The sequence below is a fragment of the Panthera pardus genome, unplaced genomic scaffold (assembly GCF_024362965.1).
Source record: "Panthera pardus isolate Hobbes unplaced genomic scaffold, ASM2436296v1 HiC_scaffold_25, whole genome shotgun sequence".
NCBI classification, from domain to species: domain Eukaryota; kingdom Metazoa; phylum Chordata; class Mammalia; order Carnivora; family Felidae; genus Panthera; species Panthera pardus.
The window spans coordinates 67,606,104-67,634,079 of NW_026526821.1; the positions used below are offsets into that span (position 1 = coordinate 67,606,104).

The window sequence follows — 27,976 nt, forward strand, 5'->3', positions numbered from 1 at the left end:
TTTTTTCTTTGCAGTAACTATTTGAAATCAAGTCTGTTGTGTGCACTTATAGCATGTCTCCTACCGGTTAGCCATATTTCCAGTGCTCAGTAGCCACATGTGGCTAGTGGCTACTGTACTGAAGAGCCTAGGTCTAGACTACTTATTTTTATGTATTTCATGTTTATTTAGAGAAACTGAGTGGGGGAGGGTCAGAGAGAGAGAGAGAGATTGGAAGAGAGAGAAACCTAAGCAGGCTCTGTGCTGTCAGTACAGAGCCTGACCCAGGCCTCCCTCTGACAAACAGTGAGATCATGACCTAAGCTGAAATCAACAGTTGGACGCTGAACTCACTGAGCCAGCCAGACACCCTGGTCTACACTATTTTTAAAGATAACCATTCTATTGTTCACTGGATGCTCACAACAGATCAAGATGATGCCAGGGCACATAGGGAGAAATGATTGCTTTTTCTTCCAGCCCTATACTAACTTCCTTGTTAATTCATTTGGGACAAAGTTATGAAATGCTTGCCCTAAGGCAAGAGGAGGAAGGATTGGCTTCAACATGGAAAGAGCATACTCTGAGAGGAGACTCAGAGCTTTGTGAGGTGGTTATGGAACAGTGCTTGGTGGAGATTTATGGTTGGAATTTATGGTCCAGGTTTTCTAGACTGGGTCTTTCAGGAAAATAAATATGGGAAATATAGTTACTTATTAGGAACAATATGGTATAATGGAATGAGTTCTAGATCAAGGGTCAGGAGTACTGGGCATTGGTCTAGGGGGAGAAAGGTAAACTAAAATGTATCAAGCCTACTATAACACTAAAGCACTTAACATTTTCTTATTCGCTTCTCACAATAAGCCCAATAGTTAGGAATTCTAACCAATTCCAATTAACATGAATAAGTTGAGCCTGGACAGATAGTATAGTGTCCTCGCTTATCGAGGATTTATGATAAAGTCTTAGCTCTAATTCCAAAGCCACTAGGTTCTTAACATTATAATCTACATACATGCCATATAGGCTCTATCTTCTACATTTGTAGGCTCTATCTTCTACAAACTAGGCTTTAACTAAAGAAGCAGAACCAGGCATGCATCTCATGCTGGAGCTCAAGTCCACAACAGAGGCAGTGATAAAGGGAAGACCACTAGCATGCTGGAAGCCACCGCATGAGATGGAACCCCACAAGATAAAACTGCCCCATTTCCATCTTGTTGCCTCTCCCTTTGGTCATAAAAGAATTTTGCAGCAGCCGAGGTTCTTCATCATTGAATGAAGCACATGTACCTGGCCCAGGAGTCAGACTGCCTGGAGGATCCAAGGGAAGATAGAGCATTTGCAGGCCCAGTGGCTGCTCCATAGCAGTGAGCTGAATCAGCAGATCAGCAACAAAGTGTAAGAGTGACAAAATGGCTAGAGTTTCCCTTAATCTCTTTTCCCAACAATCTTCTCTGTAGCCCATCATGATGGGAAGCACATAGGGGATTCTGGGAGATGTAGTTTACCTTACTGAAGCTGACGCATAACAAAGCCATCACATAGGTACTCAGTAAATATTTGTTGAATGAATGAATGAGTGAATGAACATTGTGCTGCTTCCCTTGGAAGTTTTTTGGGAATCGGAACACCTAATTGTGGCTCTGCTTCTTATAAGCCAAGCCATCTGGAACAAGTCACTTAATCCTTTGAGTCTTGATTTACTTGTCTATAAAATTCCAAGAATAATCCTGGTTAATAGGACTTTTATAGGGATCAGTTGGGATGATCTGAACAAAAGCACTGTGAACATCATAAAGCATAAAACAAATGTATTGTTTTAATTATGAATGTTGTTACTACTTCAGCTTCCTAATCTATCATATGGAGTAATAGTTCCTGAGCAATTTACCTTACAGGTGTGCTAGGAAGATTAAATAGGATGAAGTATGTAGAGTACTCTGCCAGCTATGCCATGGCATATACTTCAAAAGTGAGACTTCAGTTATCCTTTGACACTGAGATACATTTTGCACCTAATGTTTTAGTTCTGGGCTAAATGGGTTAGAGGGACAAGTGTGTAATTGGGAACTCTGAGAGCTGGAGGGCAGTGGCCATTTCTTGGATGGGAGTTGTGGGCAGTGGATAAAGTTTCTGTTCTATAAGTTTGGGCTTGCATTTCATAGCAACCAAACCTGCTCATCAAAATGAAGAAATCCCTGCGGAAGTTCTTAGTGAAGATGGCATAGAGGAAGGGGTTGGCACAGGAGTTGATGGGGTAGAACAGGACCAGTAGGATCTTTGACTTGGACACAGTGATGAGGGGCACCTTGAGGGAGGCAGAGATGGCAAAGAAGGAGATGGGTGCCATGCAGAGGAAGTCTGTGAAGATGAGCATAGCCATGCGCTTGGCGATCTTGGTGTCACTAGAGGAGGACACAATATTGGGGTTTCTCACTGTGAAGTAGATGTGAGCATAGCAGCAACAGATAACCACAAAGGCCAGGACATTGAGCACAAGGAGGGACATAACATAGAGCTGTGACAAGGGGCTGTCAATATCCATGGGCAGGCAGATGCTCACCTTCATGTAGCTGCTGATGCCAAAGATGGGAAAGAGGGCGACCGTGAAAGCAAAGATCCAGCCTAGCAGCATGATGCTGGCAGCATGGCGGAGCTGTACTTTGCATTCTAGCTGCATGGCATGGGTGATGGTATGCCATCTTTCCACTGTTATGGCTGTCAGGGTATAGACTGAAAGCTCACTGGCAAAGACTGTGAAAAAGCCAGCAGCATCACAGCCTGCTCCAGTTTGCCAGTCAATGGCATAGTTGTGGTATTGGCTTTTGGTGTAGATATCAACTGATGCTATGAGCAGTAGGTAGATTCCAATGCAGAGATCAGCAAAGGCCAGGTTGCACATAAGGAACCGGGGAACTGTGAGTTTGTATTGGCTGGTTATCAGGATCATCAACACTATGATGTTCCCTGTGATGGCCAGGATGCTAATAAACCATATCAAGACCCTTAGAATATCATACCCCATGATATCTTCACATGGGTTGAACGCATCTGGCTTAGGGGAGCAAGTCACATCAACCACTTCATTGCATAAGTCATAGTCAAATTCACTGTACATCATGTCAAATCCTTTGGTGTAACTGGATTCCTCGTCTTCTGCCAAAGAGACTCTCTGACCCCTAGCCTGAGTCATATCATCAACTTCTTGCCTTAAAATAGATTTGTTGCAAATTGGATGAAGCTCAGAGCTAGAAAAATACAAAAAGGAACAGAATCAACATCCTGGATCCAGAAAGGCAAATACATTACTGTTTTTGCACAGGGTGGAAATGATTGGGTTTCTTCCTGATTTTTTTTTTTTCTCTTCTCAAGTCTGTCTGCCCTTGAGGCTAAGCTCAAGGGTTAATGGTGCTTACTGTAAATGAACAGAACAACTTGTGTATATATTCCTAGAGTTGGATGGCCCACTGGGGAAACCATCTGGCCACAACCTGAATGTGGGAGGAAGGCGCCTGGGACTAGCTAAGCTTTGCTGTTAAGTGCAAATAATTTACGGACCTAATATCTACTTCACCCTTTGCCTTACCCTTTTCTATTCAGCTATCTGTTAACATGCCTGAGTAGGATATAACCCTATTCCTCCACTATTTACTGAAGTTGCTGTAAGATCTGGACTGTTATGAACTGAATGGAGAACTTATTTGCTTGTTTCTTTTCTCTCTCTCTTTCTCTCTCTCTTTCTCTCTCTCTTTCTCTCTCTCTTTCTCTCTTTCTCTCTCTCTTTCTCTCTTTCTCTCTCTTTCTCTCTTTCTCTCTCTCTTTCTCTCTTTCTCTCTCTTTCTCTCTCTCCCTCTCTCTTTCTCCCTCTCTCTTTCTTTCTCCCTCTCTCTTTCTTTCTCCCTCTCTCTTTCTCTTTCTCCCTCTCTCTCTCTTTCTCCCTCTCTCTTTCTCTTTCTCCCTCTCTCTCTTTCTCTTTCTCCCTCTTTCCCCCTCCCCCTCCCCCCCTCCCTCCCCCTCTCCCTCTCATATGTATATATCTACATAAGGTAGAAAAGCAGAATCTGTAGTCAGTTCCCAACCAGCACCTTTCCCTGGCTCTTTGGTACTCAGGCTAGTGAGAGGTCTGCTGATTTGCCTGAGATGTTACTGAGGGTCCTATTCTCTATTAGCTCACTTCCCAGGAGCCACAATAGGCCTCGGGTATATAGTGGTCTGCAAGGTGAACCTGGGCTGTCATATTAAATAGTAAGTGCGGGGAGAGCAAACATAGATTGTGTGGGGGGGGGTGTCTAATTTATTCCAAGATTATAACTCGCTCCCTGGGGAGCTGTCCTTTCTTGGGCTTACTTTTCTCTCTTGGTTTTTCTGCTAAACCCAAATGAGCAAGAGGCCTAGACAACAGAATAGAGGTGCTTACAGCAGGGATTTGAATGAAAAGCAGATGATAACTATTCTACCCATATGGGTGGATAGTGCATGTAGAGATAGGGTAATAATTGTTTTAAAGCAAAGCCTTAAGGAAAGGAGATATTTTACACTGGGTCTCTTTTTGGATGGAAAAAATTTCATATAAACACATACCATTTCCTTCTGCTCTCGTTCCCTGAAAAGCAAACTCACAGCAATGTTAAGGGACTTTGTTTCTCTCATACTCTCATGTGAGTAGGGAAGTGGGTGTTAAACACTTAAAGAAATTGCTGTTAGGAGAGAGTAGCTGGGGGAGTGGAGGAAGTAAAGGTTGCATTTGATACTAAGGGAGGGGTCCTGGCTAAGTGTTCTGACATACATGGACTGAATTTTTCTCCATCAACCTCTGAGAAGGGGCTGTTAGGGAGAACCCTCTCCTTTTGTTTCTCCCCTCTGGGAAGTGAATTGAATTGCCAGAAAGTCATTGTCCATTGGCCCAAGGGACCCTCCCCCCCCTCCCTCCACCTCCCTGGAGAATGCATTGTCTTTCATGTTAGAGACTGGTTGGGCTTCTCCCAGCACTCACAGGTTGCGTGAAAAGGAGCAAAACAATGAACATACATGTAATTTAAAATGCCAGAAAATCTTTTGGTTCAGACAGAGATGTTACAAGAAAGGTGAGGCAAGGGATGGGCCTGGCGGGGTGGAGGTGGGGGGGGGGCAGCGGGGATAAGAGAATCACTTGGTCCTTCATCTAACTTGTGACTCCTAAACCCTGTCATTAGATTAGCAGCAGCATGATTTTAAGAACAGAAAGTAAGTAACCTGGTGTCTACAGATGGCAATTCCATTCATTGAAACAGATCTGACTTAACCATCTAGAGTCAGCCTTCACTTCCTGGGGCTTGCATTGGCTTCTGTGAAGATTCTTACTGTCAGTAATGCTACTAACATATTTTAAATATTGATGCTTCCCTTTCCTGAAACAGAAGTGATCAGCCACATGAATGTGGAAAACGTAAACAATGTATGTCTCTTAGAAAAGAACAGAAACAAAAATAGAAATGAGGGAATATGGTGTTTCTTCTGCAGTACGTTAGCAAATAATAAGCATCATAAAGAGTTGGGAGATCAGTTTAGGGTCATTTTTAAAAAATAGTTTTCTTGAATCCCAATAAATTAATGAGCTGATGGTTGCAAAGTGTGTAGTGGAGTGGCCCAGAGCTTGAGTTGGGAAACAAAGAAAAGGGTTTGGATCTGAGCTGGATGGTGTTGGTCAAATTATGTACTGTCTCCGAGGCTCAGGTTCTGCCTCTGTGAGGAGGGAATAAAAATACTATTGCCTTTGTAAGAATTACAGGAGATAAAGGTGCAAAGTTTAACGGGACCCGGCAATGAGACTTTAGCAAATATGAGCAATACCAAGACAGATGATGGTGGTTACTTAGTTCATGTTGGGACCCAGGCCCTGTGTGGGTATTTAGATGTATATGCCACAGTGAATCAATTTAAAATCTAGTTGTGAAGAGAAAGCCTAAAACTGAAATCACAAAATGAGCAAAATAACTTTGGAAGCTAAGTGTTGAACTATGACAAAGAGATAAATGGTTCAAGGACAGATGAGGGGTGTGGTTAACCAAGTCTTTCTGTGAGAGGGCCCTTGGCCAAAACCTCATAGTCACAAGGGCTTAATGCTTACATCTTGCGCATTGTTTCTAAATGCGGATTGTAAGAACAATTGTATTGTACAACTTTAAATTTGAATCTCATTACTAAACCACACCTATGGTATAGGATGAAATGACACCATTAAAAAAAAACAACCCTGCAATTTATCTCATGAATATATAACTATTTTATTTTGTGTTTGTGGGTGTGAGTTTGTTAAATATAAGGGCTAAAGGCCCACTGCAATATTTGTTACTCTGTTTTGGCATCTCTTCCTAGGAGAGGAGCGATCCTCTCTTTTGCTGTACCAGACAGGCCCTGATGGTCAATTACAATAGGGACCTAGAAAGGGTGAGAGCCAGGTGGTCTGGGGGCAATCAGGGAAGGTCATGGGACAATGTGAGACAGACCTGAAGATTTCTGGTTGGGAACCCTGAGGCTGCATCTATGCTACCAGGGGGTGGCAAGACCAGAGGAGTATGAGCAATACTCCTAACACTGGGCCAGGCAGCATATCACATGCAGCTCTTATAGTGATCTTGACTTCTTTGGAGATTTTTTCCCTGAAGGGTATTCAGTTCCAGGGTTTTGCCAGCAAATTGGTATCTTTCTCGTCCCTGCTGGAATAACTCTTACCTGGAATATAAAACCTCAAACCTTGTGTGCTTCAGCCCAACCCCTTATGCATCCTGATTCTAGTCCTTAGGAAGAAATTCCCTGGCCCTGGAGCTAATGTGTGAGGAGTGTCCAATTCTGGATAGTTTTTCAGTGATGCATGCTATTTCTGAAAAGTAGCCTCTTTTCTGCAAATCCTTCAAATGGGTGTGAGTGTGGACTCCTAGTTACTTTGAAAACAATTTAGGGTATATACTATCTGTTTCATTTTTGTTTTATCTTGCTTTTGAGCAGGGGCTATGTCTACATGGGCAGATGAGTATGTATTAAAGGTTGAACAATAGAGGGGATTATACTATACAGTGAAATGACAACACAGGGAAGCTGTATTAGTGCTGGGGTACTACACAAGAGTGTGATAAGGCACCATCTGAGTGTAACTGTATGTGGATTGTGTCAGTGAGCTCAGGGGAGGTGGAGGGCTTTGAGAACTCCTGATATCCAGTACATTCTATCTGCAATTGAGTCTTTAAATGCCTGGGACATTTTTGTGCAATCTCAAAAATATTGCCCCTCCACTCTTACCAGATCCTCTCTATGATTCATTCATCTTTTTAACCAGTTACCTCCTGGTTTTAGTCTCTGTTTGGATTACCTGCTTTTCTGGGCTTTCTCAGATCTGACCAACCTTGAAAGCCAAAGTGAACAGATGTCCCAATCTTTGTCCTGCCTGTGATGTGCTAAGATCCAAAGATGGATTAGGGAGCCTTGAGTAGTTAGGACATATTGTGGATGGGTGCATCAGTCACTTGAATGGCATTTATGTTTCTCCCATCCAAAGTTGATTTTGATGGTCCCTGGGACATTTATAGGGTGCAGAGTTGGAGACTTGAAGGACAAATCCATATTGGTACCAAGGAAAAGGGGGGCAAATGTTCATTAAACATCAGCTATGAGTCAGGCATTATGCTCGGTGTTTTTCATGTTACTTCATTTAATATTTGGAAGGTCATCTACCATGTGGGTAGCCCTCTCTTGTGAGCCCATTTTCAAGAAAATGAGAAACCCTTCACAATACTGAAGCTGCAATCTAGAATATGCCTAAGGTCTTTCATCAGTGAGGTCTCTCTACAAGTGGATTCTCTTCATGCTGCAGATACGTGGAAGTTATGGACCAAGTTCTGCGTTGTAGAAATTCCCAAGTGGGGCTCAAGGGATGGACATGGGAAGACTCACATTGGCCGTCTCCAGTTTGCAAAGGCACAGCAGTGGCTAGGGTAGGTGAGGCTGGCCTCCATGAGTGCGACAAACTTATCCAGACTGGGAAGCTTTTTCAAGTTGTATGTTGACTTGGCCCGAAGCTTCTTAAGATTTTCTAAGCCATAGCTAGGCAGGGAATGGATCCTGGTTCTTGAAATGTCTCTATAAGGAGAAAATGTAAATAAACCTGATTATTATGGACCTAAAATTTTCTGCTTGGTTAGCAGGCAAAATTGCTGATGTAGTAGTGATATTCTTACACGAGTGAGGAGGGTGATGCAAATTGACCCAACACATCTCAGTCAGATCAATATATAGCTACTAGGACATGTGGTCCCCTAGACCCTGGCGCTTGGGTTTGCAGTAGGAAGACTTAGATCAGGGCTCTCTGATTACTGGTTATACACACATCATGCCTGATCTGGGGCTTAACTATAGCCATCTCCCCTTCTATAGTCTGTCTGGAATAGATATCCACTAATTTACATCAATTGAAGAAATGGAAGCCATTTCCTCCCCACTATAAAGCTAGCTACAAAAAATACTTGAGATGAGTGAGGGTGGAATCTGTGGCCAAATTTCAGAAAAGTGTGAGAAGAAACACCATAAGGGTAAGAGGAGTCTGGTGGACAGTAGAGGCACCCTCAGCACAAAGTTGAAATGGCAATAGAGAGTGGTGATTATGAGTATAGCCAGACTATCCTGTGTATGTATCCTGTCCCTCTACCTATTAGATTTGTGATCTTGATAAAGTAATGTCACTTCTCTATTTCTGTTTCCTCAGCCATAAAATAGGAATGGTAATAATCACAGCTGCCTCAAAGGGTTGTTGGGACAATTAAATGAGTTAAAGTACACAGGAAACTTCCTGGCCAATAAACAGCACTTAATAAATTGCAGATATTTTTAGTAAACACCTCTCTGTCTCTCTCTCTGTCTCTCTCTCTGTCTCTCTCTCTGTCTCTCTCTCTGTCTCTCTCTCTCTGTCTCTGTCTGTCTCTCTCTCTCTGTCTCTGTCTCTGTCTCTCTGTCTCTCTCTCTGTCTCTGTCTCTCGGTCTCTTGGTCTCTCTCGGTCTCTTGGTCTCTCTCGGTCTCTTGGTCTCTCTCGGTCTCTTGGTCTCTCTCGGTCTCTTGGTCTCTCTCGGTCTCTTGGTCTCTCTCGGTCTCTTGGTCTCTCTCGGTCTCTCGGTCGGTGTCTCTGTCTCTCTCTCTCTGTCTCTGTCTCGGTGTCTCTCATACAGTTTTTTTTTGCCTTGTAGGAGTCTCTGCTTGGGCAAATTAGCAGAGGTCTACATGGAAGTCCCCAGAAATGCGCATTTTAATCAAGTTTGTGTCCCTGGAGGACTTCTGGTAGCCATACCAGTGACATTGGGTGCCTTTCTGGCAGCATGGTTGGCAGCTGCAACTCTCACAACAACCAAGACCAGCTAGTGGCAGCATGGGGCTCTAAATGGTACCAGCTTAGACCTGTTGGAGCCAGCAGGTTGGCCATGAAGGAGTGATTCTGATGGGGGCAGTAGCACGTGATAATAAGGTCTCAGCACCCTTGGGGACCTTGGATATATGTGGGGAAGGAGAAACTTCTAATGTCTGCATTTCCTGTAAGTAAAAGTAGTGGGCACTCAGAACAATAAACTTGGGGGTATGAAAATGCATTTGTTACCCCATGTGTTCTCAAAGTCTGGTGAAAATGACATTCTCAAAACCTTGTTTTCATTATGTCCTTCATTTCCTTTCCCAAATTCTGTATGCTTCCTGTTGTCCACTGAAACCCACCTCTAATTTCTACCCTATTTGTCATCTCCTTTTCCCAATCAAACTTAAAACAGTTTTTAATAACGGATGTCACTTTTTCCTTACAATGCAACATGGTTTCTACCCAAACCCTAGAGAAACAATACTTTCCAAGGCCACAGTTTCATTCTAACCTTCTTGATTTCTCAATTATATTTCATGTGTAAAACATTCTTCCTGAGACTTTTTCGTGGCATCACATTCTCTTTAATTTTTTCTGACCTCTTCTTTGACTCTGGATTTTGTTATTCTTTCTCTTCTATCTTTTCTTTAAATATTGGAGTTTCTCCAAACTTTGGTACCTTTCGGACAGTATATAACATTCTCAGATATTACTCACTTCTCTGGTTTCAGATACTGGAGATATGCTGATGGCTTCTGAATGTATGTTCCAGTTCAGATCCTACGTCTGAACCCAGGTCCAGATAATCAGTTGTCCATCATACCCCACTATGTTGATGACTTTCAAGTATTAAAACCGAATTTACCACCTTCTATTTAAATATGTTCCTCCTTTTGTTTTTCCCTTCTCAGCAAATGACTCCTCCATTTTCCTCTGTTGCTCAAGATGGAAACTGGAAGTTGTCCTTGACTCCCACCTCTTCCTCACTTGGACATTGGGTTTCGTCATCTGAGGCCTGACTTTTATCTGTTTGAAATCCATCTATTCCTCTGGTACCACTTTAGTTTCTGTAGTTTCGGCCTAGACAAAGACAGTAGCCTCATAACTGTTGTGCTTGTGACCATGGCATTCACAAGGGTTCTCCAGAGTAATAGAACTAGTGTAGGATATAAAGAGATAAATAGGAAGAAATTTATTGTGGGAATTGCCTCATGAGGTTATGAAGGCTGGGAAATCCTGTGCTATGCTATCTGTAAGCTGGAGAATTAGGAAAGCTGGAGGTATAGTTGAATCCAAGCTCAAAGGCCTGGGGACCAGGAAGGCCACTGGTCTAAGTTCCAGAATCTGGAGGCCCAAGAACCAGGAGCTCCAATGTCTGAGGTTAGGAGAAGATAGATATTCCAGCTCAAGAAGAAAGCAAGCAAATTTGCCTTTTCTCTGCCTTTTTGTTCCTTTTGGGCCCTAACTGATGGAATGATGCCTACCTACATAGAGGGGGGTGATCTTCCTTACTCAGTCTACTGATTCAAATGCTAATTTCTTCTGGAAACAGTTTCATGGGTAGACTCATAAATGTTTTACTTCTTATCTGGGCATCCCACAGCCCAGTCAAGTTGACAAATAAAATTAACCATCACAACCATCTCTCTCTCCCCAATGCAATCCTTACACTGCAGATTGGCATTAAAAAAAAAACCACCCGGATTATGGCTTCCTTCTTAAACCTCTTCGATGACTCCCCATTGTACTTTGATGAAGTACAAAACATGGATGTGATATGTGGGTCATTTGTCTGGTTTCTCTCCCATCCATTCTGTGTCCTTCTTTATGCTCTACTCTGTATTGCAGGATGGATGGCCTCTGCAGGTTCCATTTCCCAGATACCTTGTCAGTCAGCTTTCAGTTGGGTTTAGCAAATGAAACTGGTGGGAAATTAGAGGGTAAGATGAAGGGTAAAAGTTAAGTGTGTGATTCCATGTGTCATTAGATCTTCTGAGGATCCAGCTTTTACTCATTTGCTCAAGTCCTAGCTTTAGTAGTGGTTACCTACCAATGCTAATATTTGGACTACTTATACTCTGCTTGATATTTAGGCAAATTTACATTTGAGAGCTAATGATTACATATATGTAATACTGATGTATATTTCACTTAGTCCCCTCCTTGTTAGTATTGACAAATTGGATAAACTTGGTATCTGTTACTCAAATTCTTCTGTATGCTTCCTGATTTTTTGCTTGCTTGTTCTATCATTACTGAGAGAAGTGAATTAAAATCTCCAACTATGATTTTGGATTTGTATACTGCTACTTTTAGTTTTGTCATGTTTTGCCTTATATATTTATGAAATACTTCAGGTACATGGAAATTGAAACTTTTTAGATCTTCCTGGTGACTTGCTTTATATCTAGTAATATTTGTCTCCTAAAGCTTTGGATGTTTCTTTGCTAATTGCTCCTTGACCTCCAACTGTTGGAGTACCCATGGGCTCAGAGCCTAGACTTCTTTTCTCTATTTTCACTTAATCTGTGGGTCTAGTCATCTAGTCTTACAGCTTAAACACCATTTATATGTTGATGGATCCCTTATATTTATCTCTAGATTACTCTGCTCTCCTGAACTGCAGACTCTTACGTTCAGCTGCTTCCTTAAAATCTCTTCTTGGATGGGGCGCCTGGGTGGCTCAGTCGGTTAAGCCTCCGACTTCAGCTCAGGTCACGATCTCACGGTCTGTGAGTTCGAGCCCCGCATCGGGCTCTGGGCTGATGGCTCAGAGCCTGGAGCCTGCTTCCAATTCTGTGTCTCCCTCTCTCTCTGCCCCTCCCCCATTCATGCTCTGTCTCTCTCTGTCTCAAAAATAAATAAACATAAAAAAAAAAATAAAAAAAAAATCTCTTCTTGGATGGATGTCTAATGGGAAGGCCAAACTTTGGATATTAAAACTGAGCTCCTGATTGTCCCTCCCAAACCTGTTCCACTTATGGCCTTTCCAGTTGGAAAAACTTGTAAGTCATGCTTGGTGCCTCTCTCTCTCACATTCCATATGCAAACCATCAACAGAATATCTTGGCTTTATTTTCCACACATGCCTGGGATTTAACTATTTCTCACAACATTCATTACTATCACCATAAGGTAAAAGTTCTGGCATTCCAAGGTGTCTTCTCTAAATTATCTCCTAAGTATTTTGATTCTTGAGAACTGGGGTCCCTGGAGATAAGAACCTGACCCATAAACCTTCAACCCTGTGCTAAGTCTTCACATTCCACTGGTAGATGATCCAGCTGTCCTGGCCTGCTCTCCACTTATACTTCCTATTGGTCCAGAGCTTCTCAGTATTTTTCTCTGCCCTAGAAAATCTCTTTAGTTTCTGTTTTCAACACAATTGTTCCACTGACCAGTTCTGCTATTGACACTCACTCTGGGCTCTGAGTTCATGTTCTTGTTTCATCTGGCTTTTTCCTCCCCGCTCAAATGTGGAAGAAAGCAAAAACTTCATTTTGTCTAAAATAATTCAAGGCTCCATTCAAGGAATGAGATGAAAGTATAAAAAGTCCTTCAGGAACAATTGAAGCCAGGGCAATCATTACCTGCCATGAACATTTTTCATATTTTTAAAAGCAATAAATATAAAACAGAAAACTATTTTTTCTTAGATATGCACCTCCCTTGAGTTCAGAATATAAAAAATATCACATTAAATGAAGATTTCTGAAACAAACAAACCAAAAAAAACACCCCAAATTATTAGATTCCATGGAATGCCCTCCTCTTATACACTGGGGTAGATTAAAGATGGCTATAAATTCTTTACATTCTTTCCATACAGGGTCTATTTGCTCTTCCCTTGAATTCAGGCTGACCTACAATGTCTTTGGATTGTAATAGCATATGATGAAAGTGTTGCTTTACCAGTTCTAGACCTTGCCTTTAAGAGTGCTGACAGCTCCTATATTGCTCTTAGAGAGCCCTAAGATGCCATGAAAGAACTCTAAATACCCTGAGACTGCTGTGCTGGGAAAAGTCTAAGCTATGTGTAGAGATCCCAGAGAATGAGATGAAATGCTATCTGTGTGTGTGCACGTGTGTGTGTGTGTGCACGTGTGTGTGTGTGTGTGTGTGTGTGTAGAGAGAGAGAGAGAGCAATAGGAAGGAGGACAAATGCACAAGGCATGTGAGTGAAGGGGACTACTTGGAAATAGATCCCCCAGCCTTACTACCTGACTTGATATCACTTGGATCAGAGATAGGCTACCCACTTTTCTGAAACACTAGATTATGAGCAAGATGGGATGATTATTTTGAGTCAGTAAGTTTCAGAATAGTTTCTATGCCATAATAGGGATCCAAAATAGACTCCCATGGAAGTCTCTGTGATTCTGTCATCTCCATAATTTTTAACAGTTGTAGAGATATTTTTCCTTGAAAGCCATTAAGAGTGCAATAGTATTATATCCCATGGATCTTATGCCTTTCTCACCACTTACTAGCTTTTATTTTATATGCTAGCTATAAAAAATATTTCTTTTATGTTTATTTTTGAGAGACAGAGTGCAAGTAGGGGAGGGGCAGAGAGAGGGAGACACAGAATATGAAGCAGGCTCCAGGCTCTGAGCCATCAGCACAGAGCCCCATGCAGGGCTCTAACCATGAACTGTGAGATCATGACCTGAGCTGAAGTCAGAAGCTTAACCAGCTGAGCCACCCAGGAGCCCCTATATGCTAGCTCTTTGTACTTGGATTTTCTCTCTGCTTCATGGCAGAGGACTCCTTGCATTCTCACCAGTGACTTTCATGTAGTAAGCACCCAGAAAATTGTTGATTTGTTTGAAGATCCACTGAGAAGTGACGCTGAATAAGAATATGGAAAAGGAAGAGCTAGGTCACTCCAGCCAACTGTGTTGTCCCCTGACTTCCAGCAGTTTCAAAGAATCTCCCACCTTGTGTTATCCCTTCTATCATTTCAAACAATATGAAATGATATTTAATACCATGAAATGATATCATGAAAAAAAGTATGTTCATGTATGTTTGTTTTGTCTGCTCAGATTTCAAATGCTCTGAGAGCCAGGATTATTAAGCTACTTACGGGTTATGCACTGTATCTAGCACAGTACTGGGCTCTCAATCTATTCAGAAGATAGTTATCTGATTAGCAGAGATGCTTCATTATTAGTATCATAATGCAAATCAGAGAGTGGAGCAAGTCTTACAGGACAGTCATTCTAAAAGGAGAAGGCTGTTGGGGCACCTGGGTGGCTCAGTTGGTTGAGCATTTGACTTTGGCTCAGGTCATGATCTCACGATTCCTGAGTTCAAGCCCCACATTGGGCTTGCTGCTATCAGCCTGTCAGCACAGAACCCGCTTCATATCCTCTGTCCCCTCTCTCTGCTCCTCTGTTGCTTGTGCTCTCCCCTAAACAAAGAAATATTTAAAAACAATAAAGGGAGAAGGCTGTGGGGCAGACTGAGAGAGGAAATCTGGATTTCAAAGTTGCTCAGCAAAGCGGTGACTGAAAGTATCAAAGGCACCAAGGAAGGGAGCAACCTTGTGCATATAGATGTGTATGATAGATAAATAGATGTGTATGAGAGAAGCAGCAGAATCATGTATTGGGTGGATTGACCTGACTGCAGTCCATTACCTACGTGTTAGACTGGGAAGCCTGGTTGGGAAGTTTTGGTGCCTTTCTGCCTGCTCAGTTTTCTGGAGCCAGCTCCTTATTACAGCTACGGAATATGTGATCTGTTGTCATAAGTGCTAGGTGGCTTTGCTGCTATGAGGCTAAAATATCTTGTCAGTGACCTGGGATCTGGATCTTCTGGTGGATGTTGAAAGGAGGGAGTGGTTGGTAAGAGACAAATGTAGAGTCACTTATAGTTCAGTAAGGCCAGTCTTCAGGAAAGTGGTTCCTGGGTGATAAGGGAAATAAAAGTCTTTATAGAAGTATTTACTTAAAGCTTGCTGGATACTTGCTGTAGTGAATAAACATGGGACCTGACAGAAAAATGTTTCTGATATCTGCATGGATTAAGAAAAATCCATAGAAATTTATATCAGCAGGAACAAAGATAAGTGGATAGTGTTGAGTGTGGTTTGAGACTTTACTACTAGTATTTCCATTTTTGCTCTGTGTTCCCCTAAAACTTTATCTTTTTCCTGGCTACAATCTTTGTGCATGGATTGGAAATCTATTGTTAGATTTCAATTTCTTTGTAAAAACATTTTCCATGCCTAAGATGTGAATATACAGGGATGGGGGTGGGGTAACAAAATAAGACATTAACAGTTACTCACATCTTCATGGAAGTGGATTATTACGACTATTGGCCAAAGGTGGGCTTAGAGAGAACACAAAGCATGGCAAGTGAGGGGTTTTCAGAATGGTGATTCTGGGTAACCATATTGTGAGGAGTAAAGGGATGGAATTAGATCTCTGAGCCTTGAAAGCCAGGTGGAAGAGTCTAGAATTTATAATGAGCAAAATAATGGCTTACTGAAAGCTGTAGTTTTGTAGGATTAGTCTTGAGAACCTTGAACCTGGAACATAGCAAGTGCTTATAAATACTTGTTAGGTGAACTGGAAGGAGAAAGGATTGAAGGGAGGGAAGGGATGAAGTGGCCATTGCAGAAATTCAGGCATAAGTGCTCTCTTTGCCACACACCACCACTTCATCTGTTAAAGTCACTGTATCACATGACAAAGACTTATTCTGCTCTATTAGCATAGCCTCCTGAGGAAAATTTCTGTAGAGCATATTGTTCTGGGCAGTAACATATCTTCCTTGACCAGAATGAGATACTTAAGGGCAGGCACTGTTTATTTTTAAATTTCTCCATCCCTTACACCTAGCATAGTACCAGATACACAGTAGGTGCTCAAGCAACATCTACAAAATGTAGGACATGTATGACCCAATATACTCAGTGAATAGCTGAGAAGGTTTATTACTGACGTCGTTCCTGGGGCTGGTGAGCTGGACAAGGCGGGGGCATGGCTAGTTGTGGGCTTGTGTTTTTAATCGTTGTCTTTCAGGCTGGTCTAATGACTGCAGTCTTTCTTTTTTTAAGATGTCACTTCGGTTAACATTTCAGCACATACTATATTTGGCAGTGGCTGTTTCTGAGAATTTAAATCCTGAAAAGTACTAACAGGAGACATAAGGGGATGATGGCTGGCACTGAAGAGATTTAGTAATCCTAAATTGTTTCAGCATTGTTACGATTCCTGATTTTGAGACACAAAGCAAAAAGGGAGACAGCTGTCAGTAATAAGGTGCTGAGTCAGGAGAGGCAGGAGTTAAATTGCACTCTGTGCCCCATTTAATAAAGTGTGTTATAGCCAGTGCCACAAATTTGATTTGAACAATTTCTATTTTTCCCAGCAAAGATGTTATTACAGGTCAATCATTTCCATAAGTGAGAGCACATTTCTGGTGTATACTACACTGACAGATGGCTAGAAGACCTCTCTTTCATGATCCCAGGCGGAATAAAAAGGCAATTTACTATCTATAGGACTGTGGGTACACTGGTAATGGAAGAGAATCGTTCTTATACAAATAACTCAGTGTTTGAATCTGAACTATCAAATGAATCTGAGCTATAGCCAAATCAATTTGATAAACTATCAGAATATGATTGTACTGGCTCCAGCCTACAAAGGCAATGCATTAAATTTTCCCCACAGGAAACAGTTACCCAAGGAAACAGCAATTGCTTGATTGCTTAACACACACACACACACACACACACACACACACACACACACACCCCACACAAAACTTGAGTTCAGAATATCAGGTGAAAACTCAGATGGTCAAGACACCAGAGGGGGAAATCAAGGTGCTAGGCTGCTCCTCTGAAACTCAGTGGAGCTTGTCTGTGTGCCCCTGGCTTTTTCCACATCTATTTCTATTTGCGATGGAACAGCTCACCCTTGTACCTTCAGGTGTTCAGAGGTTTCCTGTTTTCATTCAGCTGAAAATTTTTGCCTTCAATAAAGGAGTTATCATTGGTTTGGGGACCCTTCCTTTGGCTCTCTTGGAATCCCTTGCACGTATCTACTGTGAGGACAAAAAACTGAGTCTGTTGGGGAGGAAGACTGACCACAGTTTGCTTGTGGAGGAGGCATCCCAGAGACAGGAAGAAGTTTCCCAATTCCCAGCACTGGTTCTAGTGCAGTGATTTTTGATGTGCTCTCCAGACCAGCAACATCAGCTTCACCTGGCAGGTTATTAGACATGCAGGTTCTTAGGCCAACTCCTGACCTGATGAATCAAACTCTGGGGGTGGGAATCAGCAGTCTAGGGTTTTACAACCATGCCTGGTGATTGTGATGCATGATCACACTCAGAACCACTTACACCCGAGGTGCTTATAGCTGAGCTCTACTCTGCAACTGCCTTCTTCAAACTTAGCCAAGATTTGGCTCCTCTCCAGGTACAGCCTGATTGTTGATGAAGAGGGCTGGCCCCTTGCCTTAATTCAAACTTTGAAGGGCCGTCTTAATTCCACAGTTCCCCATGGGGAGCTGAGGCTTCTGTTGCAAATGCATTGCAGTTCAACTTCCCTCTTAGCCTGATTGTGTTCTCAGCAAGTCCTTCCCTCATAAACTAATAGCACTCCTCAGTAAACCTCCTGCATGCAAACATCCATATCACAGTCTTATGTGGGGGGAATGGGAATTGGATCCAAGACAGAGCCGTAGCCTGAGCATCTACTGAGCACTGAGTGATCTGCACAGTCTGTACTCCTCCTGTTCGTTAACTCACAGCACCTGAGGTGGGCTAGTTTGCTGTACACGCCTAAACAAGCAACTCTCAGGCCAGGGTTTGGCTGGGGTTGGCCTATCAGTTTGTAGATTAAGAGATGGACTAGGCCATAGAATCCAAGTTCAGCAAGCAGAGGCTGGAAAGACATCTGCAGACAAACCTGAAAACCCCAGAAAGGAGGCTTGATGTTTAGGTGATCAATCCTCTTGCCCCTAAGGGGAGAAGAAGGAGACTAGCAATTATAGGCTGGGCTTTCAGCCATCATCTTGCACATATATCCTCATGCATTGGGGTGAAAGATGTGGGAATGTATTATCACTCTCAACCCTTTTAAGTCATGGCAAGTGCTTCATAATTCCTTTGGATTTTCTATAAATGTTATCCACTTTATTCTGGCCAGATAGGTTCCTGTGGTAAAAGCATTGAAATATGCACTTGTAACTTGAGGACTCTGTGGAGCTGCCTGTGATGGTGACATCCCTCTTCCTGCTGGCATTTGTGGGAGGGCTGGCTGGGGGATTCATGTCTGTGTTCTCCATTAGACACTTGGATGAGACACATGGCACAGTGCCTCAGCCTGGGACTTGCTTATCACCTGTAGGAGATGCTCTTCTGTGCTATTTGCATTTATCATTTACTGGTGTTCTTAGGCTGGGAGTCTGGTGCTTACAATTATTCCTCCTCTATTTTAGTTCACAGCCTATTGTATAACTTTCAGATGTTTGATTAGACATACTTATGTGCTTTAGACAACATGATATGGTGGGAATACATGGACTGTGAGGCAGAAGACCTAGTTTCCGGTCTAAACTCTGCCAATTACAATAGCAGTGTGATGTTTCATGGGTCTCTTTCAACTTCTGGTTCTGGTTTCCTGGATATTGAGCTCACAGAGGATCCAGTCCAACTTGAATGTTGTCAGCAGAGTGGTTAAGGTGCTATGATTTAATAGTATACTCAGTGCAAACAACATATGGAAACCTATACCATCACAGACACATGCTGCTGTGACAAACAGAGGTGTGTGTTTAGGAACATTCAAAACCCTTAAGACTTTTAGGTAAGTGAAATTGCCAGACTTCTCTGGTGGTGGTCAAAGACATCAACAGCACTTTCTATAAGTCTGTTGGTCTCCCAAGTACTTGAAGATGAGGAAACAGTAAGATTACAAATTTTAAGTATGTGGTATATTAAAGCACATGGATGGTATTCCTGGCATTCCCTATTTGTCATGCCCATGAACTACTTGGTACTTCATAACACACATCATGACCTGTCATATTACGATGTATATTATTGTCTGATTCTCTTTGGAGAATATAAGCTTTCTGTGAGGAAGAACTTTCTGTGAGGAAACCAAGGCTTAGAGAGATGAAGGAATGGTTTTAAATCGAAGTAGTCTTCTCTGGCCTCTCTGCTTTCATCACGCTGATACTTTCTTCTTTTGCATATACTGCCCATCTCAAGCCAGCCATACTGAAATAATCATTGAACTTTTTCGAGTAGAGTCCTATATATGGGTCAAACACATGCTCTGTCATGAATAATAACCCTCTGGAGTTTCTGCTCTACCATACGGGCTAGTGCTAGAGAGACACTATATTCCAGCCTGAAGGAGAATATAAGCTTTTGGGTGAAAATTAAAGTGATGATAGATGGGAGGGAGGTAGATAAACACACACATGGGAACTGATATTGACTGTCAAGAGGTTCAGGCTAGTGGCTCTCAAATGCCTAAATTTACCTTAGGCAGGCCACAGAAGGATCACCTAGTAATACTTGAGTTTTTTTTATATGTTTGCTTATTTCTTTGCTCACTATTTTTTCTTGCATATGACTTCTTCCTTCTGGGTTCCTTCCTTCCTACAATACATTTATCAGTAGATGGAGTAGGTCTTGCTTAGAGCCCAGGAAAACACACGTTTTTAAAAAGCTCTTGGAGATTGGGGTCCCTGCAGCCATAAAGGCTGTCGAAGTCACAGGAGGAAGAATTCACTGTTGACTGAGGTTGTCAGGGAAGAGGTGGCAGTAAGCATGACCCCTGTGGAGGGGCAGGGGCCGATGAGCATATGGGCAGTCCCTCATGGAGAGATTGAGATGAGGAAGCAACACCAGGAGGAGAGGTCCTCATGCTGGGCTATGAGGTACTGGATGAGTCCCAAGAGGTCTGATTTAAGGCAAAGACGATCCAAAAATAAGTGGTGTGTGGGGATCTCTCAGGGGAGGAAACTCCTAGACATTGAAGGTGAGGAAGGAGAACTGTGCTTTCCCTTTCATGGAAGGAATGTATAGCAGAGTCGTTAAGAGTCTATGCTATGAGTCAGACCAGTTTGATGTTAAATGCATGCTCCAAAGTTTCAATGGCTTTGGGTGAGTTAGGTAACCCCTCCAGGGAAGTCAGTTTTTCCTTCTCTAAAATGGGAACAATAGCTCCTCCTGCAGAGGTTTTATAAGGATTAAATTTGAAAATGCATCTTAAGCTTTTAAAACACTGCGGCTTGGTAAGGGCTCATTAAATATTTGTTGTTGTTATTGTTGCTGTTATGTGGATCAGCTTAAATTGTCCCTGTAAGTCTTTGTAGATAACACAAATAAAAATTGCCAGCTCTGTATGGGAAGCTTCTCTGAATTGGAGAAAGTTGACTTCTAAGTTATACATGTTGATATGTAGCACATGGAAACAGGAGAAGCTACTTACAGAATGACTGGTCCAGAGGCTCCCTGGAAAACATCATTAGGCAATTCTTCCAAATTAATGTTATCACTTAGATTCCTGGGGATGGAGATGAGGAAAGAAGGGAAACACGAAGCCACATAAATATCACTGTTTTAAGAGCCATTTCCCTCTAAATGGCCTGGAAGGATAGTCAGGGCTACTTACAGCTCATCTAGTTGGGTTCCATTGAATGCACAGTTGTGTATTTCTTGAATGCCATTCTTATTCAGCCATCTGAAATAAAAGGCCCATTAAAAAACCAATAATGTTAGATGCAAACAATACAGGGGGTTTCATAATTGGAAGCACTGGGGCAAGGTCAGACATTGCAGGTTATTGGCATAAATAAAATGCCCCCCTTAAAGCTCAGGGACAGGAGTGGGAGGGAGGCTGATTTATCACTATATAACCTATGTGATGCTTGAAATTTGTATAATGAGCATGTATTACTTATTCAGAAAAAAAATGTTGAAAAAGCACACTTAGGCCTAGCACCTGGATCCTGTAAGGTCTTTGCACACATTATTAGTGGGCAGAGACCATGCCATGGGGGGATAAGACAAAGATCTCTGCCATCCTGCAGAACTGAAATCATACCATCATTGGACAAGTGTTTATAAGACAAAGAACATTTTGTATCCCCTTTCTCTAAGATCTTATGTCTCTCACCCATGCTCATCCATAACAGCAGGCCTGGCTGTCATCAAAAAGTGATCTAATTAAGCTGTCAGACAACCTGAACATCTCCTGTGACCCATAGGGACCTGGTTATTGAAGGCTTGTGGAGGTGGCTCTGGGTTAAGCCAGAAAGGAAGAGAAATCAATTACAGAGACTGGGCTGCGGCAGGGCACAGTACTGTGAGTGGGAGCAGGAGGGGGCTTTGAGGTTGTTGGGGGCTGGATGTGGAACAGTCATCCTGAGTGTGCAGAGGACGGTGAGCAGGTCTGCCTGGATAGGGGAGCCCAAGGACACCTTGGGCTGACAACACAGCACTGCTGTGCTCCTGGATGGATCTGAAAACAAAAACAAAATCGAGGTTGGGAGAGCTTAGCCTGAGGAGCGTTTGACCGCCTGCTCTTGATTTGCTGTCAGGTTCTTTTTCCTGTCAGGCTCAGTGGGTTTACAGTGTTTGAAAAACCGAGCCAGAGAGGCTCCTGCATGTTCAGGACTCTATTTCCTGGCCTGCAATGGGTAACTAGAAACACTTAAAATCACAGGACAGCAACAGTATGTTTTTTTCCTTTTTCCTGACAACCAGTATACCTAAAAAAAAAAAAAAAAAAAAAATCCAGACAGGAACCAGATAAATCTTCTTAAAACATAAGCAACCAATTGGTGAGTTCTGATGGCCAAGAAGTGGCTATACACCCCCACACCCCACTAACCTTGCCACTACCTGCCTATACCCCAGCTCTCCAGCCTCCTGACTGCTTTGTCAACCTGTTCCCAGGTAGTGAATTGCTGGAGCAGCTGCCCCTAACCTGTGGGATGTAGGTCCCTGGGATTTTGGATCAAACACAGGAGATTAGCGAACTTCTTCTGTAAAGGGCCAGGCAGTACATTTTAGGTTTTGTGGGCCAAGAGGCAAAATGGAGGATATTACATAGATGCTTTATACAGGCACTTATAAAGCAATGTCACAAATGTTTCCACTAAATTTAAAATGTAGCAACAGAGTAAAAATTTTTTTGTAATAGCGGTCTATTGAAAAGAGTGGATTTCTTGCTTTTTCTCTCTCCCCCCTCTCCACCTCTCCCCCTCCCCCTCTCTTCCCCTCTCCCTTTCTCTCACCCCCTCTCCCCCTCCCTCCCTTTCTCTCTCTCTTTCTCTCTCTCTTTTTCTCTTTCTCTTTCTTGCCTGTCTTTTCTTGCCTGTCTTTTCTTGCCTGTCTTCTCTTGCCTGTCTTCTCTTGCCTGTCTTGTCTTCTCTTCTCTTTCACAGGATACCATTTTACTTAACTTACTTTCAATGGTAATGTTCCCTGCAATCAAAATGTTCACTTCTAAAAACTTGTACTAATTTATGGTCCAGGTTTGGCTGACCCTTCATCTAACACAAGGGGTATGTAAATCCAGATAGGCTCCAACTATGTTTCTGAACACAAGATAGTATTTTCTGTACATAAATTTCCTGCAAATAGATGTTGTTATGATTACATATCATAGAGGCTAATTTAGAAGAATTACTGTATTTGAAGTAACCTTTGTCTTTATGGACTTTTCTTAATCAATGGATACCATCATATGGGGAGAGGGGTAGAATTTTTTGATGTCAACAATGGATCTTTACACAAAAACCAAGTGATGCCCAGAACCTCTGCCCTGGGATTTACATGAGGTGGTAGCACTCAGCCACTAACAACGAGAAGCTGACACTTATGAAGTATAACTCTTAGCCTCTTAAGAGAGACAATGATCATTTTAAAGCCTGATGATGATGACGACAAGGACAGTCTGGGCACCGTATTGACTAATGAATAACTGGATCATGGTTTTCTCGAATTTTTACACATAGGTAGCTTTAGTAGAGGCTCAGGAGCTCCAGAAGCAGAAATTGCCCTCAGCCTGAAGAGTGAAGATGCTGGGGGTGACCTGGCGTATTAAAGCTCCCTGGGGTAGGCAAGAGAGATAGAAACCGGTTGAGGAAGAGAGGAAATGCACATGGAGTGAGCCTTTTCTATGGCTGGGATGTGTGGGAGCTGATAGACCTGTAGCCTCATTTAATTTTTCCCCAAATCTGAGGCCATTCTGCTAGTTGGCCACGGCTAGGTGTTTTCATTCAGACCCTCTGGTTGCAGGGTAGGGGTGGGAAAGGGCTCAGAGGCCTCAACATGGTGGACATTTAATCACTCATTTTCCTCTGAGTCACTAGCCAAGTATTTGATAATCCTTCATTACTGGGTTTGAAAAAAATGTGTGTGTGTAATATTTATATGTATGTTGTATATGTACAATAAAGGTATTTTTAGAACAGGGCCTCAGGATTTTGAAAAATGCCAGTGCATAGAAAATGTTATCAGTCCTCCGTGCCATTTTGCCATGCTTCCTTTTCTGAATATTCATAGGGGGAGAAAGTGGCCCTGCATCCAGAGGTAGCACCCAAATTAAGAAAAACTGGAGTGTTAAGCTGTGTTGAGTATGAATTTTCTGATTCTATTATCTATGGGTAAGGACCATCTGAGGTCAAGAAAAGATCTTGTTCTCACAAAAATGAATTTATCCTTTAGAGATATGTCTGAGAAGTATTGACTCTCAAGAAAGCTCTCCTCTTTGGGAGAGTATGCTCTTCTGTCTTGTGTTCTGGACAAAAATAATGCCTTGCCAAAGGAGAAAACAGTGGAAATATCAGCACACTCCCACTTAATGATACATTTTTATAAAATATTCTGTTAATAGATTTGCCACATGATAACATTAAGTGACTTTGAATCACTAGATTTAAAAATGACACCTGTGTTAAGGCAAGTTTTAAAGAAGCACAGATATCCAGGGACAACTGATGACCTTTATCACTAGGCTCCTTCTATATGTAGGACGGCAGTCCATTCACTGTTGTTTGTGCTCTAACCCGCCAGGCTGATGTTACTAAGGTACTTGCTATTTTCCCCTTTTCCTTCTATCTCCCGTATTCTTTTTTTTTTTTTTTTTTTAAATCTTCATATCCTTGATGATTCTGTTTCTTCTGTTTGCTCTTTGCCTGGCTACATCCCACTTATCGTTAAAGCCTATCTTAGACACAACTTCCTTTCTCAGCCACCTTTCCCTCATTAAACTGTTCCTTCAACCCTCACATCACACGCCAGTCAGAATAAATTAATCCTTCTTCAGTCTTAGAATAGTTGCTTTTATTTTGCACACTTGTAGTTCTGTTTATATTTTAATTCATTTATTTTGCTTTCTCCTTCACTCATATTTCCCACACCCCATCAACTCATTCCAATACATGTGTACATAAATTCTGAATATCATCAGTGTATTAAAAGCAAGGCTTAGGTAGGACTCACTAAAAATTTTTGTTGTAATAACATATGCTCTGAATACATGCCTTTGATTTTATTTTTTCCTTCACACTTGCAATTCCTCCACTAGTCTCTTTGAAACCTTTCTGTTGTTCTTTGTAATTAATTTACATCAAATGCTGTGCTTAGCTTTAATCTTCAATATTTCCTCATCTCTGTTTCTTCCCCCTTTCCTTTTTTGTATTGCTGAGTAGTCACTGAATCATGTTGCTGCTTTGAAAATGACTAAAATTCTTTCTTGGCTGGAACATACCTTTTGTACATAATGAAATATTTTGAAGACAAACAGACACACACATTACTATATTTTTTAAAAGTGCGACAATTTGTGAAATGGAAGGATAAAATGCTTTCTTTACAGATGTAATGGCAATTACCAGTTTCCCAAATGCCATTCTGTTAACCTAACTTTCATGGGTCCCACAAACTCTTGGGCAGACTCTAGCACTCTATTTCTTGGCCATTTTGGGGAGTGGGTAAACTGTCACACTGGCTCCTAATACACGAGATTCCAAAGTAGTCCATCAATGGCACAGAGTGCATTTAAAAACATTCCCAAAAGTCAGAGGGAGTAACTCAGGCTCATTAAAAAAACGTGATTGTTTCAAGAAAATGAGAAGTCATCTTATGCCCAGCATGGGGTTGAATAGGAGCTGCTTGGCATGGTTATGAGAGAATATCTTTTGAATTCAGCCTCCTTCTTGATCTTTTTCTCTGGGCAACAAAAGCCTTGCCAGGCAATAACTAGCTTTATTGATGCATGAGTTCTTCTGTCCTTCAGAACAGATGTTGCATCACAGGAGACCATCACTCACAGAGCAATTTTAAATACTTGAATCGCACCACAGAATCATAAATTATTAACATGACTCCATGTTGTGATTCTGAAATGCAAAGATGGAAATGAGAGAAAAATACTGAACCAGACAGAAATTTAAATGGTGAAATGCCAAAGTTACCTAAACACAAAAGGAGCATCCTGTTAAGAAAAAGATGATTAAATGAAAAACCAAATATTACTCCACTGGAGTTTTTTTCTTTACTTACAAAATCATACTTTCAAAACTCAGCCCCATGAAAGAATTTCTTTCGACTGTGTGGATGTTTATATTATCTTGAATGTCTCTAGAAGAAAGAACAGGTACATTAGGTATTTATGCCAGCTCCACTCAAGTAACCTTCCAGCATTTAATTTCCTTGGCATGATGTGGTCTTTAGTTGAGGCAATGTTTGAACAGTTACTGTTTGGAAAGATGATGAGTTCAAAGTTAGGGAAATAAATGACCTCTAATTTATCTTCAGTATATCCGTTCTTAAAAGTGAAATTGCAGACATGCAGTCTCTTGTCTCTGAACATTTCCTTAGCTAATTTCACTGTGTTAAAGTTCTAGGAGTCTCCTTTATTATCCTTGACTGCTCAGTATGCCAAAGCTACCTTTCACCTCCAAACCAAACTTCTCCATTCCCTATAGTTGGGACTTCATCTTCCTCCTGTCTCAATCCCCCTCTCACAGCCAGTTGACCTCCTTTTCTACCTGGGTCACAGGAAAAATTGTAGCATTGATTTTTCTCTTCCTGAATGAAGGGGTGGGGAAAGTCTTATTTTTTGGTTTGTGTCCCTCATCTTCTCATCAAGCTTGACTGTTGGGTCAGATTTAACAAATAAACTGTATACAGAAGTGGTAAACTGCTTAGAACAATTGAGAAATGTTAAGATTTTCTTTTTCTCTCCCTTTTCCCCTTTGTCCTTAGCTCCTTATACCACTTCCCTACCATTTCCAGATTCTTACAATTTCACTATTGGAAATACACTTGGCACTACACACTTTTTTCCCCCTCTTCTTTAAAAATTCAGATGTCTTGGGGCACCTGGGTGGCTCAGTCGGTTGAGTGTTTGACTTCGGCTCAGGGCGTGATCTCACAGTCCATGAGTTCGAGCCCCACGTCAGGCTCTGTGCTGACAGCTCAGAGCCTGGAGCCTGTTTCAGATTTTGGGCCTCCCACTCTCTGACCCTCCCCCGTTCATGCTCTGTCTCTCTCTGTCTCAAAAATAAATAAAGGTTAAAAAAAAATTAAAAAAAAATTCAGATATCTTGGGAAAAGGCAAATAGCTTATCTTGCTGACAGTGTGAATTTGTTTGTCAAGTGGTTTCTTTATGCCTAGTATAGTAGACTTCTGGTAGGAAGAGGTGAGGGTGGGAGAAGACTGGGGTGGTGGGGTAGTTGTAGTGGGAAGGGCATGTAAATCACTAAATAGTGAAGAAAGAAGAGACTACTTGATTTGCTACAAACTGGTTGTGTTGATAACAGTCTTATTGAGGAGCCTGCTGTCTCCACACTGAGCTTAGCTGGCTTTCAGGTAAAACCAAGGTTGCTTGCTCTTGGCCTTACTACCTCTGCTTACCCAGAGTGACATATTTGGAGGATGTAGGCTAAACAATACATATTACAGGCCCAGTGGCTGTTGGGCAAGCATCTATTGATTAGGTAAATACTCAAGGAAAAACTTACAGTAGAACCTTTTGGAGAGATTGAATCTTGTGAACAGCTGGCAAGTGCTTAATACCTGTGTTGGATATTAACCTAGAGAGAGACAAAATAAGAGTGAGAAAAAAGTGAACATGGCTATCTTAACAATTGCTAAGGTATGAGCTTTCCAAATTCAAAATAACGATTTTGAGCTATCAGAAAAACCTACCAGAAAATCCCATAATATTCTTGACTCATGTTTACCTTTTCTATTTTAAGGCTGTGACCAAGGTCTAGCAAGGTATTGATTCCTTGGAGAAAATAAACTTATACTTAAGGCAGAAAGGGGCTGGTATGCCACATGCACAATGCTCTTTTTTTTTTTTTTTTTAAGGTAAGTTAACATGATCAAAAAGCAACTTGTAACTAGATAACAAAATGTTCCTAAATCACCCTTTGTTTCCCACCTTCACATATTCTTTGGAGAGCTGACCCCAGTCCAAATAATTCTGTTGAGATTAGAACATGAGGTTCTGTGCCCTTTGATGGAGTATGCATGTAACCTAAACTGCGTCAATCAGACTGTCTCCTGGGAAGTGTTTGGAAGTTGATGAGAGCTGAGTCCGCTGGTGCCATCACCCTTA

The 27,976-nt window shown here is 41.8% G+C and overlaps 1 protein-coding gene across 2 annotated transcripts in view; it reads right to left on the reverse strand.

Moving 5' to 3' along the window:
* Positions 1 to 1,086: 1,086 nt before the first annotated feature.
* FSHR (follicle stimulating hormone receptor) overlaps positions 1,087 to 27,976 on the reverse strand; it is a 170,722-nt gene continuing 143,832 nt past the window's right edge. For both annotated transcript variants that reach the window (XM_019417400.2, XM_019417312.2), the window contains 6 exons: positions 27,375 to 27,446; positions 25,911 to 25,988; positions 21,010 to 21,078; positions 20,827 to 20,901; positions 7,912 to 8,097; positions 1,087 to 3,233 (listed from right to left, as the gene is read on the reverse strand). In XM_019417400.2, coding sequence (XP_019272945.2) covers positions 2,009 to 3,233; positions 7,912 to 8,097; positions 20,827 to 20,901; positions 21,010 to 21,078; positions 25,911 to 25,988; positions 27,375 to 27,446 — 1,705 coding nt within the window. In that variant the 3' untranslated portion in view covers positions 1,087 to 2,008. The remainder of the gene's footprint in view (positions 3,234 to 7,911; positions 8,098 to 20,826; positions 20,902 to 21,009; positions 21,079 to 25,910; positions 25,989 to 27,374; positions 27,447 to 27,976) is intronic.